The 19,276-nt window shown below is 41.5% G+C and overlaps 1 protein-coding gene across 2 annotated transcripts; it reads left to right on the top strand.

Moving 5' to 3' along the window:
• The first annotated feature begins 4,121 nt into the window (after positions 1-4,121).
• Positions 4,122-9,262, top strand: otpb (orthopedia homeobox b). 2 transcript variants are annotated; one of them, XM_041899907.1, is made up of 3 exons: positions 4,122-4,344; positions 4,832-5,217; positions 7,862-9,262. In XM_041899907.1, the coding sequence occupies exons 1-3, from the start codon at positions 4,308-4,310 to the stop codon at positions 8,363-8,365; spliced, it is 927 nt and encodes a 308-aa protein (XP_041755841.1). In that variant the 5' UTR covers positions 4,122-4,307; the 3' UTR covers positions 8,366-9,262. The 2 variants fall into 2 exon arrangements, with proteins under 2 accessions (XP_041755841.1, XP_041755840.1); XM_041899906.1 differs by having other exon boundaries at positions 4,122-4,383.
• The last annotated feature ends 10,014 nt before the right edge of the window (positions 9,263-19,276 follow it).

Here is a 19,276-nt window from a genome sequence, read left to right as displayed (position 1 = left end):
GGACATACAAATTGGATCATTGCGTGCTAGGAATATGGGACCAAATACTGAATTTTTGACTACTTTAATATAAGTGAATTTGTCCCAATATTTTGGGTCCCATAAAATGGGGGGGACTATGTATAAAAAGTGCTGCCATTTCTAAATGGTTCAACAGATATGGATGAAAATACCCTCAAATTAAAGCTGACAGTCTGCACTTTAACCTCAGAGATTTTAAATGATATGAAGGATGTTAGCGGTAGTTTCGTGAGTCAATGCTAACTAGCATTAGAGCAATGACTGGAAGTCTGCAGGTATGGTAGCATACAGTGAGTTCCAAAAGTATTTGGACATTTTTTGTTGTTTTGGCTCTGTACCCCAGCACTTTGGATGGGAAATGATACATCCACATGTGTCACTGTCCCAAAACCTTTGGAGCTCACTGTATTCTACCATACCGGTAGACTTCCAGTCAATGCGCTAACGTTAGTTAGCATTGGCTCGCGAAACTACCACTAACTTCCTTCATTGCAGTGACATAAAAATGGTATCCACGAGTTCATCTGAATCTGGGTAAATTGAACAATGGCTGAAATGACAGAACTCGCAACGCAGTCAATTACAAAGAATCTGAGTAGGGAGGACACCGAATTCTTGATCTGAAATTGCTTAACAGAATTGCATTTGTTTTTGGTGCGCTTCCATTAAAAAGTGTCTTCTCATCCGCAGGACGCGTGTAAACATCCATTCCACCCTCAGATGCGCTGCATTAAACAGGGACGATTGTGTGTGTGAGAGAGCATTTTCACTGTGGAAGATTGATGTGGTCCAGTTACAAAGGCTGAATGAGATGTAAACCCACTTTTATCAGGTTCTTATATTTATTACAGCCATAACAACGCATTGGACAATTTATGGAGAAGGTATATTGGAATAAAACTAAACTATTCATATTTTTAGGCTATTATCTTGTAACAAAAACAACATTTTGGTGATTAATACTACTACTAATACTACTAATAATAATAGGCCTACTTATAATAATAATAATAATAATAATAATAATAATAAAATAATAATAATAATAATAATAATAATGTTATGGCTTATAAACACAAATTCCATCATTTGCCAGGCCTGTAGTTGGAACATATTTTTATTTGTTATTTCGTATTATTATTATTATTATTATTATTATTATTATTATTATTATTATTATTATTTTCGTATTATTATTATTACATTATTGTTGTTATTGCTATTTGTAATGATCGTGACATGTTTGCGTGTGAAATGTTGATGATTTCCTCTGATGTAGCCAATGTTTCTTCGCCTTGTAGCAGTTCTCACAGACATGTCTTCAAAGGCTTAGATGCTTACTACTTTGATTAAATTAATTTAACTACCATGGCATCGAATATTTGCATGCACGTTTTTCTTTGTCATCATTTTCAAATGCAGAATTCAATAAGCTTGTGAAATTGGGTATAGCCTACCAGAAAAAAAGTTCGGTTCTATATCTTTCAGTGCGAAAGACAAAGGCAAGTATGCAGGGATTGCTGGGGCCTTATAGCGAAATAGGGAGAATTTATCAAGCCATTAGGCAAATCGGCCCATATTTTACTTGCAGACAGAACCTTTTTGCGGGTTTTTGTAAAGCTATGGAGAGAGCTAGGCATGCCTTTGCAGAGAGGAAATCAGTTTTTGTCATCTGACTAAATTTGATTGTCAGAGAACACTTTATATATATATATATATATATATATATATATATATATATATTTTATTTTTTTTTTTGTGTGGTGCAAACAGCATCATATTACTTATTTTTTCAATACAGTACCACAAATTACAGTAGGCCTAGACACAATTACAAATAATTCCATTTACACCGTTTTCCAATAAGGGCATGTGTTATAGAAAGTCCTCGCTCATGCTGTAGATTAATTGATAATGATAAGGAGCAAACTCTGATAGTGTAGCCTACAGACCGCCCAGCTCTCCTCCAGACTCTCTCACATGGAGGATCCACCGCTTCCCACCGTGTGATTTATCTCTCCCAATCCTGCAGACAGTTGCATCGAAATTCCTCTCTGTGTGTTCCTGATTCTCAGATTTTTTCTTCTTCTTATAGGCTATCTTTATATCTTACCATTAAATGGACCACCATACCTTTTCCCCTGAGTTTCCATGCTTTGCCGACCCCATCCGTATACATCTGGCTGATGCCACCAGTGCCGGTCTTGTTAACAGATTGCCGCAGCATAAAAGATGAGTTGAGCCGGTGTCATCCCGGAGAGGGGGAGAAAGGGGCCGAGCAGTGAGGGTTCTCGCTCGGACGCCTCCTTTGTGCGTCTGTAAAGAAGCCATTTAGTCCCGGCGGCGGTGGTCTATTCACACAACTAACCCCGACAGCTGAGCTGCCAAAGCCCCTTCTCTCCAATATAGGCTGCACTGTAACAGAAAACTGTAATTTTTACGGTAATTTTAGGTATTATCAACAATAAAAGACTCTGAAACGTTTTACTGCAGCATACTGTAAATTATGGTGCATTGTGGGAAATTGCTGTATTTCGAATGGTACTGTAATTCCACCCCACAGAATCCACCCCACAGAATACAGCATCTTTGGAGCGCCAAAAACCTGACCACTAGTGGGCACATGCTATTGTTGTTTCTGACTAACATATTTTGAGATGTGCCTTGGAAGAAGCTATATTTGTTGCTGTACCAATTTAACTCCTATGTGGCTGTAGTGCCCCATCAATTTAAAATGTATAAGGGACAGATTGGAGTGGCAGCGAGTCTTTTTTACAGTACACCCACTGTAATTTAAACATTTAAGGTTTAACCTTAAATGTTTGAGCATTTTGCCATGTCCTTTGGCTCTGTTTTGCCCCGTAGTTGCTGCCAGTTTGGAAGCCTTTGTTAAGGCCTCTAGAAGTGCAAGTGATCTAAAACACCACATTTTCATTAGTTCATCCATTAATTAGTTAATTCATTCCGATTAAGGTAGTATTAACTTTTCTTTACAGTACAATACTATCAATTTTAGTGTAGGCTACTGTGTGTCATTACACAGTACTTGCTTTGATACCGCATTTATATTACAGTAGGTGTACTGTAATATTGAACACAATTTTACTTGTCACCGAGCTACCTGTAAATTACTGTCAAATTCATGGTAAGCTTAATGAGCTAAATTATTTACGTCAGGTTTTGTTTGAGCGAAATAAATAACATGAATTGCTCCGGTGTTGATGAAATGTAGATCGAGATAAAGCAGCCGACCAGTAACTGCACTTAAATCCATCTCTTCCCATTTATTTATTTCGACGATTTGTTTTCACCAACCACATGCCTTGCGGGAATATTATTTTTTATTTAGGATAGAGGGAGAGAGGGGTCTTTGTAGCGCATGTTAAACCAGCATGGACGGAAACACAGACGTGCTGCTTATCTCCTCAGCTACAATTTACAATAAACCCCCCTTTCTCCTGACAGCGCCGTCTCAACAGATAAATTAGTACAAATTCACTCTGATTTTACTCTAATAACAGTGATGAAAGCGTGTAGATTCATCTCTAATTACACAAATGCCTAATCCCTAATGGTCTTGAAAATGACTGCGATTGAATTATAATCTAAACTTTGTTGTTGGTTGATTCAGGGAAGGAACCTATTAAAATTACCCAAATTGTGACAGCTTTGAAATTACATGGCTGATTTAAAGAGTAGTCTGTAAAAGTCTACTATAGGCTATACTTCAATCCAATTGGGTTCATATCCCTTCTCTTCAACAAAAGTATGTGTTATCTGTTGTGTTGTTACTCTGTTATTATGATGAACTGCAATAATAGACCTATGGACACGTTTCAATTATGTGCAATTTCAAAACAAATATCCGAGTAATTCGGGGTTAAAGCTATTAAGGGTGGTTTGTGGTAGTTTATAGATAAAGTCGTTCTAAAAGGTAAACTAGAAGGATAAAAAACGAATGAATCAGTGCAGAACATGACGGGAAATAGTTGCTGCTAGGGCGTGGATGTGTGTGAGTGGCTGGCGATAGGGGGTCGTGGCGCTGACATTTCCAGAGTTCTATTCTGATTGGCTCTTATATGAAGAAGCTCATGGGTTCTTTCAACTATTAAGTGCCTCCCCATCGCTCTAAAGGACATTATAATGCAAGGGACCTCCTTTTTGAGCACAAATAGAATTTTCTTTCATTTGGAGGATATAAAGCCTACTTAAAAAATATATATTTAAAGTTGTGAGGTAGACCACATTTGTAAGGTGGACCATATTTCGCACTGGAGCGGTGCGCAATGCTCTCTCACACAGATCTCCTGGATGCTCGGCTCGGTGAGTTATCATCGCCAAACTCCGGTCTTCAACTATACTGTAAGCTGGAGCAATTTCTAATCTAACAACGTTATGAAATTAAATTGACCCATTTGTCTTTGATGTCAGCCCGTTGCATGCGTAAACGAATTGTGTCAAAAACTATTTGTTTCAGTCCTGCCTTAATTTGATGTGTAAATTCTGAAATGTTGATGTTGATTATATTGAATTTTTGAGTCAAGCAGAGGATGGATTATATTTGTAACACTTTAAGAGGACTCGTATGAATAACAATTGCCTGTAATTTGACAAACAACATTTTACATTTCACACCAGGGAATTAAAATTCTAACCTACATAGACAAATGTAAGATCGTTCTTCAAATGCATCATTTCAGTAACTTCTGATTGTGTTTCATCCCTCACTCAAGGGTCTCAGAGTTGTTCTCTGCAGCGCTAACTGTGTTGCCATCTCTCTCTTTCTCCCCCCCACACTCCCCCTCCGCAGGGATGAAGGATGCTGCGGAGCTGCTGGGGCACCGAGACCCGATGAAGTGCCGGTTGGGTGGCGGGGTGGTGGACCAGGGAGACATGGCCCCTGGCCAGGACACCGTGGAGGGGACCACCTTGCTGCCCGGGGACGAAATCATCACAGGTGGATCCAACCCGCCGGGCATGCCGGTAAACAGTAAGGACACTGAGAAACAGCAGCAGCAACAGCAGCAAAACTCTAGTCAGACTGCCAACCAGCAGAAACAGAAGCGGCATCGAACACGCTTCACCCCGGCTCAGCTGAACGAGCTGGAACGGAGCTTCGCCAAGACCCACTACCCGGACATCTTTATGCGTGAGGAGCTGGCGCTGAGGGTCGGCCTCACCGAATCCCGTGTGCAGGTAAATTGTGTCCTGAGTATTAATGTTTCTTTAGGTTACATTTACCCCCAAAATTTCCTGTTAAATTGATATCATAAACATGTTGAATCACATAATGATTAGGCTACTCATACAAACATATGTTTTATATATTTCTAAAACGAATAAGCCAAAATGATATACAAATGTATTGGTTTTACAAAATGTGTATATTAGCCTAACTATGCAATTAACCCTTTGATATAGCCAATAGAAGGCCTTTGATATGACATTTTAATAGCCCATCAACATTTTAAAAAATGATTTAGCCTTGCTATATATTTATTTTAAATGGTTAGAACTAGGCAATACAAAATGTCAATAACGCAATGAGCAGAATAACAAATTGTCCAATATGTATGAACATGTATCCAAGCAAATGTTGCACCCATATAAGAAAACAAGTAAACTTATTCTGCTAATAAGCAATATAAAAAGAAGAACTGATACACAATAACATTGATTTCGTTATGTTATAGGCTAAGGGGCAGGTGATTGAAAAGTTGAAAGGCACATCAGGGTCAGGAGCGCTGTCCATGGTGCTGGTGCACCTCCCGAACGCTTTCTGTTGCCCAGCGTATGCACCACGACTAATATCATGCCAAACCACAGTTCTACCAATGACAGCGCTATTCTTTGTAAACAATCCAGTTGAAATGGGTTTAATTGAATAAGAAACATGCTATTTTATGATTTATAATATTTACTCGATTATTTTCTAAACAATATTTGTTGTTGACGCTCCCAGGAAAAGCTGCAGTCAAGCGATTTCTCGTTGTAAAACAAAACTCATTTGTGGCAGTCTATAGTAGGCTATTCCTGAAATAATGGGGGACAGTTAATCTTGAAAGGAAAACGATGCCTTGGAACTTTCTTCTCATTCAGTAAAACAGTGTATACCACACAACTGTAGGGCCTATAGTGCAAATGTACAGAAGCGCTGTTTGTATTTAGGCCTAGCGACATACATTTTAGTCATTTAGCAGACGATCTTATCCAGAGCGACTTACAGTTGGTGAATGTATACATTTTTCATACTGGCCCCCCGTGGAAATCGACCCCACAACCCTGGCGTTGCAAGCGCCATGCTCTACCAACTGAGCCACAGGAGGGCTTACATACAAATCGAAATGCACATTTAACGTCACAGAGAAATAATGACATTTTCCATAGGTTATGCACTGTGCCATAATGTTTTAGGAAACATTTATACGTGTAACCTACAGGGATGCCTGCATGTTATCAATTTGAATATATACATTCGTTTCTGTCTCTAGCCTATACTTTTAGTGCGTCAAAAACGTCATACATATTTTATTAATTTAGAATGGCATAGTCTAGGCCTATAACATAAAAACATTTTATTTGATGTGTTTAATTACGTCGATGTATGCTGGATTTCTAAGACACTATAGTAAAACCAAACACATTATTATCAACCTATTTCAGTCTTATTCATAAGTTAACGGATTATTAACCAGTGATGTGAAATTCATGCAAATTACCCTCATTGCAATAAAGTATACCATTAGTGATGGCTATAATTAAGTCGTTTTTATATTATGCACAAACACTAAAGCAGTAGGTAAGCAGGCCTATCTGATATCTAAACCTACATTTCTGCAAACAGCGCATTAGATCTGCAGTGTAACTTCGCGCGCCTATTTGTTGCTGTCCTCTGGAATGGTCTATCAGCTACGTCTTAATAGGACGCTGTGCGAGACTATATTGTACTTTGTTAATGGAATGAGAAATTGCATTTTCTTTCCCCTCGAGTGTAATGGATTCGCTCGGCGTTTCACGGCTGGCTGAAGGGAATGAGAGCGAGATTTTAGATTTAATACAGCGGCACAGAATCTCGGACCCGTGAACACATTAATCATGCCTGGAATAGCGATTAAATCTTTATAAAGCTCTATCCATGAGACCCTTCAAGTAACCTGCGTGTGTGTGTTTTTACAGAGTTTTAACAATTATTTAAACCACTGATTTATGAGTATTTTTATTACGTAAATACAGTTTTAACCACTCTTAACGCCAACCGCTGCTTCGGTGCAACGTTGGTTTAGAACATTGTTTTAAGAAACGAATTCCGTGTTATAGTAATGGATTTAATTTAAACGGTCCATAGACCACAGAGATCCTATGCAATTACTATTTATTTCGATGATGACTCAGGCAATTTATTGTAGCGATAATTGCGAAGTGTGGGTCTCGAACCCGGCCCATAGGCATACCTGCTGGCCACTGCTCCAATATGGGATGCCTACCTAGACAAGATTCAGTGTAACGCCCCTTGCAGGTCTCGAATCCGCAACCACTGCTAACTATTGCTTATCACTGCTCCAATAAGGGTTAACCCCTAGGCAAGGTTCATTACAATATTAAAGAATATTAAAGAACATGAGGACCAATTTCTAATGTTTATTTTTGAAATGTTACCTTATTTATCCAGGTTTAGTCTCTGATGAAATAAAATGTTAAAAACAAATATAGTAATTTGTAAGACTTCTGGATATCAGTCTATCTTCCCTCTCCAAGTTTAGCCTATAAGAATAAATGCTATATGTTTTAAATGTGTTATGTAGCCTAACCTATCTCACGCTCTCTTTCCTTTTCTCTCCAGGTGTGGTTCCAGAACCGCCGCGCCAAGTGGAAGAAGCGTAAGAAGACCACCAACGTCTTCCGCGCCCCTGGCACTCTGCTACCAACGCACGGCCTGCCTCAGTTCTCTGCTGCGGCCGCCATGGAGAACAGCCTGTGCTCCTTCCACGCCAACGACTCCCACTGGGCCACGGGGATGCACGGGGTGACCCAGCTCCAGCTCCCCCCTGCCCTTGGCCGCCAGCAGGCGATGGCCCAGTCCCTTTCCCAGTGCAGCCTCGGAGCCGGCCCGCAGCACAACTCCATGGGCCTCTCCAACGGCCTCTCCTCCAACGGCTCAGGCCTGCAGTCCCACCTCTACCAGCCCCCATTCCCCGGGATGCCCGCCTCCATCTCTGGTCCAACGAACGTGTCAGGCTCGCCACAGCTGTGTAGCTCTCCGGACAGTGACATGTGGAGAGGGACAAGCATCGCCTCACTGCGACGCAAAGCGCTCGAGCACACAGTGTCCATGAGTTTCACTTAATGACGTTTGAAGATTACCCCCTTTGTTTTGCTTTTTGCTGTACCCCGCCATTTTAAGAAATACCTGTGTGAAGACTACTCAGGACTCAAAGTACTTCATGAGAATAACAAGGAAATAGAATGGCCAGACTGGAGTCTGAGTTGTGTTCACATATCATCATTAAAACACAGATGACATTGGCTTGTAAATGTGGTGAAGTGGACTCGAGAAATAGGCTAATTTACCTGCGTCTCAGAATGTCTCTTTCTCTTAACGTCCATTTTCAAAAACATTTATTATATCACCTATTCATAATTATATTGTAATTATTTGGCCAAAAATCCTTGTCGTTTTGTGTTTTTCATTAGGTGTGGCTGTTGCACGCTGTAGGAAAGTAAGATATCATGTCAGTGAATTTATTTGTTTTCTAAATTGTTCAGATGAAGCTGTGTTATGCTATAAATTCAGTTGGGAATCAGATTTCTAAATGCCACATGTACTGCATGTTTGAATAGGTCTGACGCATGCGCAGTGCAGTGTCTTTGACCCCTGAAATAGCCTGTTTTTCTTCTGCTGCCTCTTTCCTGAAATGCACACTCGTTCACTTCTCCTTATGGATTTAAGAGAATGGAAATGGTTTAAGGACTGTCATGTAGACTCTGACTCTGTTCTAATATCCACACTAGCATAGGCTACTATGAAGAAATGTACTGGGCATGCATTCTAATTGGTATATATATAGGCCCAGCAATCTAAGGTTTGTTTTTACATCTATGCTGGGAAGTGCATAGAGTGCATAGGAATGTCTGGGAGTGGTCTGATTGGGAGGGGAAAGCTGAGCATTTGCTGTTATTGGCAGAGAAACTTGGAACTCTTTCTTATTTGTCTATTACTTAATTTACCGCCTGGTGATGTCACCAGGAAGTCCAAAACTCCTTCCTACCAAAACAGGCTGAAATGTCATGCAGTCTTTTCAAACAGCCCTTACACTAATAGGTAATTATCATAATTTTCACAATTTCACAGTATGAATGCAACCTCATAGTGTGGAATATATATATAAAATACAGGAGAATCACGTTTTTGACTGCACTGGGCCTTTAAGAAAGAAGAGTGAAAAAGAAACAAACAAACACATTTCTACATAATCAGACTCATCTGCATGTGTTGGCCACGTGTAAAATGGGGGTAGTAACATTTATAAGACAAGAAAATGAACCTTTAAGTAACCTGTTCTAGGATGTTTTGTGTAGATAAAGCATTCTCGTACCCGCTGGTCTGTTTGTGACATGTTTAAACTTATTGTTTGTGCTTTTCTTAAATGTTTGATCTTACACCAAATTGCATCACAATGTTTCCTTGAAAGGTTTATATTAATTTATTGTAAGTGGACAAATAAAAACATTTTCAATATGTCGAATTACGATTGGTTTATGTCTCAACATTAGCCTAATGTTATAGAAAATTTGGGCTCCTCAAATCTAATCAAATGTTATTTGTCACATGCTTCGTATACAACTGGCATAGACTAACAGTGAAATGCTTACTTACGGGCCCTTCCCAACAATGCAAAGAGAATAAAGATAAATAATAGAAAAACAATAACACAAGGAATAAATGCACAATGAGTAACGACAACTTGGCTACATACACTGGGTACCAGTACAGAGTCAATGTGCAGGGGTACAAGGCAATTGAGGTAGTTATGTACATATAGGTAGGATAAAGTGACTAGGCAACAGGATAGATAATAAACAGTAACAGCAGCGTATGTGATGAGTCAAAATAATTAGTGCAAAAAGGGTCAATGCAGAGTTAAATAGTTAACCAATAGCTACCCGGACTAACCATTAGCAGTCTTATGGCTTGGGGTTAGAAGCTGTTCAGGGTCCTGTTGGTTCCAGAGTTGGTGCATCGGTACCGCTTGCCGTGCGGTAGCAGAGAGAACAGTCTTGGGTGGCTGGAGTCTTTGGCAATTTTTAGGGGCCTTCCTCTGACACTGCCTGGTGTAGAGGTCCTGGATGACAGGGAGCTCGGCCCCAGTGATGTACTGGGCCGTACGCATTACCCTCTGTAGCACCTTGCGGTCGGATGCCAAGCAGTTGCCATACCAAGCGGTGAAGCAGCCAGTCAAGATGCTCTAAATGGTGCAGCTGTAGAGCTTTATTAGGATCTGAGGGCCCATGCCAAATCATTTCAGCATCCTGAGAGTGAAAAGGCGTTGTCGTGACCTCTTCACGACTGTGTTGGTGTGTGTGGACCTTGATAATTCCTTAGTGATGTGAACACAGAGGAACTTGAAGCTCTCAACCTGCTCCACTACAACCCTGTTGATGTGGATGTTGGAGTGCTAGGCCCTCCGTTTCCTGTATTCCACGATCAGCTCCTTTTTCTTGCTGACATTGAGGGAGTGGTTGTTGTCCTGGCACCACAATGCCAGGTCTCTGACCTACCTGTAGGCTTTCTCATCGTCATTGGTGATCAGGCCTACCAACGTCGTGTCGTCGACAAACAGTGTGGTGTATGTGTTGTTGCCTACACTCACCAGCTGGGGGCGGCCCATCAGGAAGTCCAGGATCCAGCTGCAGAGGGAGGTGTTTAATCCCAGGGTCCTTATCTTAGTGATGAGCTTGGAGGGCACTATGTTGTTGAACGCTGAGCTGTAGTCAATGAACAGCATTCTCACGTAGGTGTTCCTTTTTTCCAGGTGAGAAAGGGCAGTGTGGAGTGCAATGTAAATTGTGTCATCTGTGGATCTGTTGGGGCAGTATGCGAATTGGAGTCGGTCCAGGGTGTCTGGAATGATGGTGTTGATATGAGCCATGACCAGCCTTTCAAAGCAATTCATGGCTACAGATGTGAGTGCTATGGGGCGATAGTCATTTAGAAAGGTTACCATGGCATTCTTGGGCACAGGAACTATGGTGGTCTGCTTCAAACATGTAGGTATTACAGACTCGGTAAGGGGAGAGGTTGAAAATGTCAGTGAAGCCACTTGCCAGCTGGTCAGCACATGCTCTGAGTATAAATCCTGGTAATCCATCTGGCTCTGCGGCCTTGTGAATGTTAACCTGTTTAAAGGTCTTACTCAAATCGGCTACAGAGAGCGTGATCACACAGTTGCCCGGAACAGCTGGTGCTCTTATGCATGTTCAGTGTTGATAGCCTCGAAGCGAGCATAGAAGGTATTTCACTCATCTGGTAGGCTCGCGTCTCTGGGCAGCTTGTGGCTGGGTTTCCCTTTGTAATCCATTATAGTTTGCAAGCACTGCCCCATCCGACGAGCGTCAGAGCCGGTGTAATAGTATTCGATATTGGTCCTGTATTGACGCTTTGCCTGTTTGATGGTTTGTCGGAGGGCATATCGGGATTTCTTATAAGCGTCCGGATTAGTGTCCTGCTCCTTGAAAGTGGTAGTTCTAGCCTTTAGCTCAGTGCGGATGTTGTCTGTAATCCATGGCTTCTGGTTGGGATATGTACATCCTATATTGCATCCGGAAGGAGTTCCAACAAGAAAATCATATCTATATGCATCCGAAAATCTAAAATATCATCCACTAAGAATGAAAGGTGTGTGAGCAGCAATCATATTCAGCAACCATGACGTCATTAGGCCCACCTCGACCTGTGAACGGTGGATGGTCACACACTCATACCAGTCACATGACGATCATCGCTTTGGCCATGGCGGTTAGTCGGTCACTCTGTTTATAATTTGTATTTGTATTTATTATGGATCCCCATTAGCTGCTCCCAAGGCAGCAGCTACTCTTCCTGGGGTCCAGCAAAATTAAGGCAGTTATACAATTTTTAAAACATTAAAATACATTCACAGATTACACAACACACTGTGCCCTCAGACCCCTACTCCACCACTACCACATATCTACAATACAAAATCCATGTGTACGTGTGTGTATCCATGTGTTGCTTCACAGTCCCTGCTGTTCCATATGGTGTATTTGTATCTGTTTTTTAAATCTAATTTTAATGCTTGCATCAGTTACTTGATATAGAATAGAGTTCCATGAAGTCATGGCTCTACGTAGTACTGTGAGCCTCCCACAGTCTGTTCTGGACTTGGGGACTGTGAAGAGACCTCTTGTGGCATATTTTGTGGGGTATGCATGGGTGTCCGAGCTATGCGCCAGTAGTTCAAACAGACAGCTCGGTGCATTCAACATGTCAATACCTCTCATAAATACAAGTAGTGATGAAGTTAATCTCTCCTCCACTTTGAGCTAGGAGAGATTGACATTAATGCTAAATCTCTATGTACATCCAAGGGCCAGCCGTGCTGCCCTGTTCTGAGCCAATTGCAATTTTCCTAAGTCCCTTTTTGTGGCACCTGACCACACGACTGAACAGTAGTCCAGGTGTGATAAGACTAGGGCCTGTAGGACCTGCCTTGTTGATAGTGCTGTTAAGAAGGTAGAGCACCGCTTTATTATGGACATACTTCTCCCCATCTTAGCTACTGTTGTATCAATATGTTTTGACCATGACAGTTTACAATCCAGGGTTACTCCAAGCAGTTTAGTCACCTCAACTTGCTCAATTTCCACATAATTTATTACAAGATTTAGTTGAGGTTTAGGGTTTAGTGAATGATTTGTCCAAAATACAATGCTTTTAGTTTTTGAAATATTTAGGACTAACTTATTCCTTGCCACCCACTCTGAAACTAACTGCAACTCTTTGTTAAGTGTTGCAGTCATTTCAGTCGCTGTAGTAGCTGGCGTGTATAGTGTTGAGTCATCCGCATACGTAGACACACTTGCTTTACTCAAAGCCAGTGGCATGTCGTTAGTAATGATTGAAAAAAGTAAGAGGTCTAGACAGCTGCCTGGGGAATTCCTGATACTACCTGGATTGTGTTGGAGAGGCTTCCATTAAAGAACACCCTCTGTGTTTTGTTAGACAGGTAACTCTTTATCCACAATATAGCAGGGGGTGTAAAGCCATAACGTATACGTTTTTCCAGCAGAAGACCATGATCGATAATGTCAAAAGACGCACTGAAGTCTAACAAAACAGCCCCCACAATCTTTTTATTATCAGTTTCTCTCAGCCAATCATCAGTCATTTGTGTAAATGCTGTTCTTGTTGAATGTCCTTCCCTATAACCGTGCTGAAAGTCTGTGTCAATTTGTTTACTGTAAAATAGCATTGAATCTGGTCAAACACAATCTTTTACAAAAGTTTACTAAGGGTTGGTAACAGGCTGATTGGTCGGCCATTTGAGCCAGTAAACGGGGCTTTACTATTCTTAGGTAGCGGAATTACTTTTTCTTCCAACTTTGTGTCTACCAACGCCCCTAGTATAATGTACATTTGCTGAAGCATTATGACAATTGAGCGTCACAGTGGTAGGGATTAACTGAGCTGGGCTTGGGTCATTGATAAATCATTGCTTCAATGCAGCCTTATAATGGTGTGAAAGGATCCAGGAACCCAATTTATTTGGGTGGATCCCATCCTCTTTATAAAATGTGTTTTGTTTCCAAAAGGTATTCGAAATTGAGCTGCAACGTAGCCAGTTGTGAAGAGAAATAATCCTGCTAAAGCGTTCAATGCCACGATTCAGAGAAGGCACAGGGCAAGATATGATGGGTCTTTTATTAGTGTCTAGCAGGGAGTCAATCAGCTCTTTAAAACCCAGTTTCAAATGTTCAGAGCTGCCCTTCATAATGTCATTAAAACCCACATGGTCTACGATAGAATCGATTTCCATGTCCTGACGTAGTACATTCGGGAGCAGCTTAGTAATGTAATTTACTCGAGCTCGGGATAGGACATTGTTTTTGTACCAGGAACAGTCACATTTCTTACCATGGAACTACATAAAATCACAGCTGGAGAGAAGGACGAGAAAATCTGGCCACTCCCACGCTTCACAGGATTCAGAGAACCCTTTATGGATGGGCGAGAGGCAGGATAACTTGAGCCCGTTGCTCCCTTCGCCTGGTGCAGGGCTCCGACAGATGGAGGAGCCCGCTCGAACCAGAGCAGGGACGGAAGGTTGCCGACGTCGACTTCAAAGTTGTAGGAGTAGGCACTGTACCCCCAGCGACGAAGGTGCAGGAAGATCAGGCTCCAGGACAGTGTGTAGACTGCTTTGCGGGAGGCCGTTGTCTTCGGCTTCCACGGCTCGTGACATGCGACCATCATTGATTGCTATGCTCCACTTGCTGTGCTCCTTCGACTCCGCTATCAGATGGGGGAGCTCCTGGCAACACCGGCCAGTCGGATAACGACAAACAACAAGGCGGAGATGCATCCAACAAGCCGAACGCTGTCCAGCCACCAGTGTAGAAAAGGTAAACATTCCACTCTGCGTTTTCCCCAGTTTCTTACGTAGGCTGGTGATCTAGGAAGCCACCTCAAGCCTATAATACTCTGCAAGCAAACAATTGCCGCATTGTAACTCTGAGTGATCCGGTTTGTCACAAAATGAAGTGTAGTAGATACAGCTCCTACAGCCCTGGAACCGTTCATTTATTTCTCCAGACATTTACGTCATTTAGCAGACGCTCTTATACAGATCAACTTACAGTTAGTGAGTGGATACATTATTTTCATTTTTTCATACTGGCCCCACGTGGGAATCGAACCCACAACCCTGACGTTGCAAACGCCATGCTCTACCAACTGAGCTACATCCCTGCCGGCCATTCCCTCCCCTACCCTGGACGACACTGGGCCAATTGTGCACCGCCCCATGGGTCTCCCGGTCACGGCCAGCTACAACAGAGCCTGGATTCGAACCATGATCTCTAGTGGCACAGCTAGCACTGCGATGCAGTGCCTTAGACCACTACGCCACTCGGGAGGTTTGTCCAAAATACAAAGAGGGCTCCATTGCAAAACTCTTCTGGGACTAACTTCGTTAGCTTGATGGCTAGCAGCTTAGCGACTCTGTCAAGTAGGCTTCAACCTGTCTGTTTAGTGGGATTCCGGGACAAGAAATAGCGGGCCTAGCTATTAAAAGCTAACCGTGTCGTGGAATCCATGCAAAAACAAGTTTGGTATTTACATTTCACAAATATTGGTCATGTTTTAGTCAAAAATATCAAACCGAGTGTTTCCAGTATACAGTGTTCAGCTGCACACTCTGATGATGTCACTTGTGTCATTCAATGCTCCAGAGCTCAATGCCACTGGATGGACAGAATCTTTCTAGGATTTGTTTTACCGCCATTAAATCCAGTCTGCTAATTTTGATTTAGTCTAAAATAGTTCAAATTCAAATGTAAATTAATTGTTTTAACCCTTAGACCCCAATAGAGTTCTAGAACGCTTCTGTAGTTACTGTGAATTTTCAAGATAAAGCTAATTTTCTCACACATTTCGAACAAACAGAAATAGCTCAAAAACAAAGAGCAAATTACAATTACAAGTTAACTCAGTTTTAAAGAGCACAAACTCTTCTTTAATATGATACCACATTCATTTCAATAGGAATAACACAAATTGTGTTTCCCATTGTGTAAAGACACACTCACTCACTATAAAAAAACGATTAACACTCAACACAACAAAAATCGTATTTAAATTGTAGTACATTTGACCAAATTACTCACGCAAAATGTACCGACTATAATATATTATACATATAACTATTATTTACATATACTGTACATTAAAAAAAAAAAATCAAAAAGTTGACCAGAGGACAATATTCAGAATTTTTTTCAAAACCCACACAAAGTATTCTATTGAATTGTCAAAGATTATTGTTACAATGTAAAAATGCAAACAACATTTCAAAATGTAGATAACCTCTCCCAATACAAATTAGTAGAGACCATGCCTGACACAAAATGTAGAAATAGTACTTTGACAACAATTTTGTGAATGCAACAAGTATTAGAGAAAGATCCAGATAAAAAACACAACTGTTCAGAGACTATTTTAAAACATACACATTTTTCCTATAAGATTTGCAGTAAAAATTAATGTCACACTGTCACACGAGTGTTTGCAATTAGCCTACATCATGTCATGGAACTTGTTGACGCATGGCCCCATTCCACAAAGTGGCACAAAATGTAAAAATAATACTGACAACAATTCAGTAAATGCAACTAGATTTAGAATTGTGTTTGCCTATGAGATTTGAAGGACAAATTCATATTTCACACTGTCACTTTAGTGTTTGCATTTAGCCTACAACATGTCATGGAACTTCTGGAAGCACAGTCCCATCCTGCAAAGTGGGCTAGAACACATAGAGCATGCAAAGGTTTCTACACATCTCCCTCTCTTTGCCCTGCGTCCACTATGGAGGCACACCACACACCCTCTCTTGCGCCCTTCAAACTTCACCAGGGAGTGCCCTGCTTTCAAATTATGAGTTACATCTCGATCCACACCCCCTGGTGCCACACTCTTGGCTCCCCGCTAACTGCCACTGTGGCCATTACAAAGCATGGATTACAAACCATTACAATACTTGAATGCCTTCAGGGACATGCGCCTGTGGTTTCTGGGAAGGGGACTTTGTATGGTCCCCCACACAATGTGGGCATTGATAATTGCAATGTTGAGCATCCCCCAAAACACATACTTCCACCATTTCCTGCCTGTGCGTCCAACATTATAGTAGCTCCTGAGCTGGTCGAGATGGCCATTTTCTTGTTGTAATCCAGGACCAGCTATGGAACAGATATGAGTTCGTTCTGCCTGTATTTTGATTCTGGTTTTATGGTGTCATTCCCTGAGCTGTTAGAACATAGAAAGACACATCTCGTTTGCCCCTCAAGCGGCACATTATCCGCAGACCATTCTAGACTCTGTCCTCTCTGGCGCTTGCTCTCCAAAATGGCCTTGGGAAAATTCTTCCTATTGGGATTTACTGTGCCACAATAGTGTGTCAGCATCAAGAAGATCTCTCACCAGAGGTATGGATGAAAATAAGGTGTCAGCTTAGACATGGTGATGTGACAAAAGACAGCCCCTCATGAGCTCCATGACAACTCTGTAGGCTAAGGGCAGACACACTCCACGGAAACGTAGGCTGGGCTGTTGCCCCCATAGACACCCTTCTCCGGTGTGTTCTCCCTCCTCCTCTCCCTCTCCAATCATCTCCTACTCCTCCTCTCTGCCTTCTGGTGCTGAGCCCTGACTCTCCCCATCACTCCTGTCACACACACAGAGAGAGAGAGAGAGAGAGAGAGAGAGAGAGAGAGAGAGAGAGAGAGAGAGAGAGAGAGAGAGAGAGAGAGAGAGAGAGAGAGAGAGAGAGAGAGAGAGAGGCGGAGCAACAAATAGGATACAATTGTGGTCAAGAACATCATCTTTCTCTCTCTCTCCCTCTTCCTCTCTCTTTTTTTTCTCAACCATACACATAATCACCTTTTAGGGGTTTCCATAATAAATTGTGTGGTAGAGTTACACGTCTCACTCACTCACTCACTCACTCACTCACTCACTCACTCACTCAAAACAGAATCATCATGATGCTATACAACACACACACACACAGTCTTGTGCAGCTAAACTTGTTGGGACATACAATTCAGTCCCATTCAAAATCCTATTTTCCCTAACCCCTAAACCTAACCCTAAACCTAACCTGTACCCTTACCATTACCCTAACACTAACCTTAACCCTAACCTTAACCCTAAACCTAACCCTAGCTCCTAACCCTAACCCTAAAACTAACCCTATCTCCTAACCCTAAACCTATTTCTAACCCTAATACGAATTCTAACCTTAACCCTAAACCCCCTAGAAATAGCATTTGACCTTGGGGGGACTAACAAAATGTCCCCAGTTGGTCAACATTTATTGGTTTACTATTCTTGTGGGGACTTCTGGTCCCACACACACACACACACACAGACACACAGACACAGCACACACACACACACACACACACACACACACACACACACACACACACAGTAAAGAGTATCATCATTATGCTATACAGCACTTTCAATCAATCAATCAATCAACATTATTTTATAAGCCCTTAGTGGCAAGATTGTTTCTCAGTTCATGGTGTGCACATGTTCTGTATGTCAGACTGATGGATAACCAGACAGGATAGAGCACACACAAATACATTAATGAATACTGTATGTTCATGGATGACCAGCAGGGTCAGATTAGAACCCTAAAGGCTTTACAGTATACGGTACACACACTTCAAGACCCATGGTCAGATGAATCTTTGTAGATGGTAAGAAGTCAAAGTATGTGGCACAACTGTTTACAGATTCAACACATCATCAACTATTGTTAATTTATTTAGGATGTTGAAAGTAAAAGATTATAAAGGCGACACTATGTGCAATTTAGCCAAACAGGTTTAGAGTAACTCTTCATGTATTTCAATGGGCAAAGTTATCTAGTTGTCTAGGGAGGGAGTTAGACTGTGAAGAGACAGCGTCGCGAGCGAAGCACAATGTTGCCTTCAGTCAGCTCTTTTTTTCTTGCCTGACAGACTAACTACAGGGTTCGCCAAGGTTAGCTGATTAGTTACGAAGTTGGGACAGTTTCCAAATGAATAGCATCCGTAGAAACATTTTGTTGATACGAGTTTCAATATGTCAGCGCCACTGACTGACTGGCTAGTGCCTAGCTAGCTAACGTTAGCAATCATATTTTTGCACAATTCAAGTGATAGGTAGCTAGCTAACAAATGATTTGCCTAAACACACATTTTTAGGTGAATATGTTTTTTAATACCAATACTAGCATGTCAATATGCTAGTGTCATAGTTCAGTAGCATGTTAGCTAGCACAACAGCTAAGGTAGCTAGGTAGCTAGCAACAATATGAGTTGATTTGACATCAAAGCAAAACATAACTTTTGCAGATGTATACCCTTCCCCTACCCGTGGTGTCGACAAAAGGCTGTATTGGGAGGAGGATGCATCAACATCCTGGAAATATTTTTGTGGTGCCTCACTCACGCAAAG

Source organism: Coregonus clupeaformis, chromosome 16, assembly GCF_020615455.1.
Source record: "Coregonus clupeaformis isolate EN_2021a chromosome 16, ASM2061545v1, whole genome shotgun sequence".
NCBI classification, from domain to species: domain Eukaryota; kingdom Metazoa; phylum Chordata; class Actinopteri; order Salmoniformes; family Salmonidae; genus Coregonus; species Coregonus clupeaformis.
This window is presented reverse-complemented; position numbering and strand designations above follow the sequence as displayed.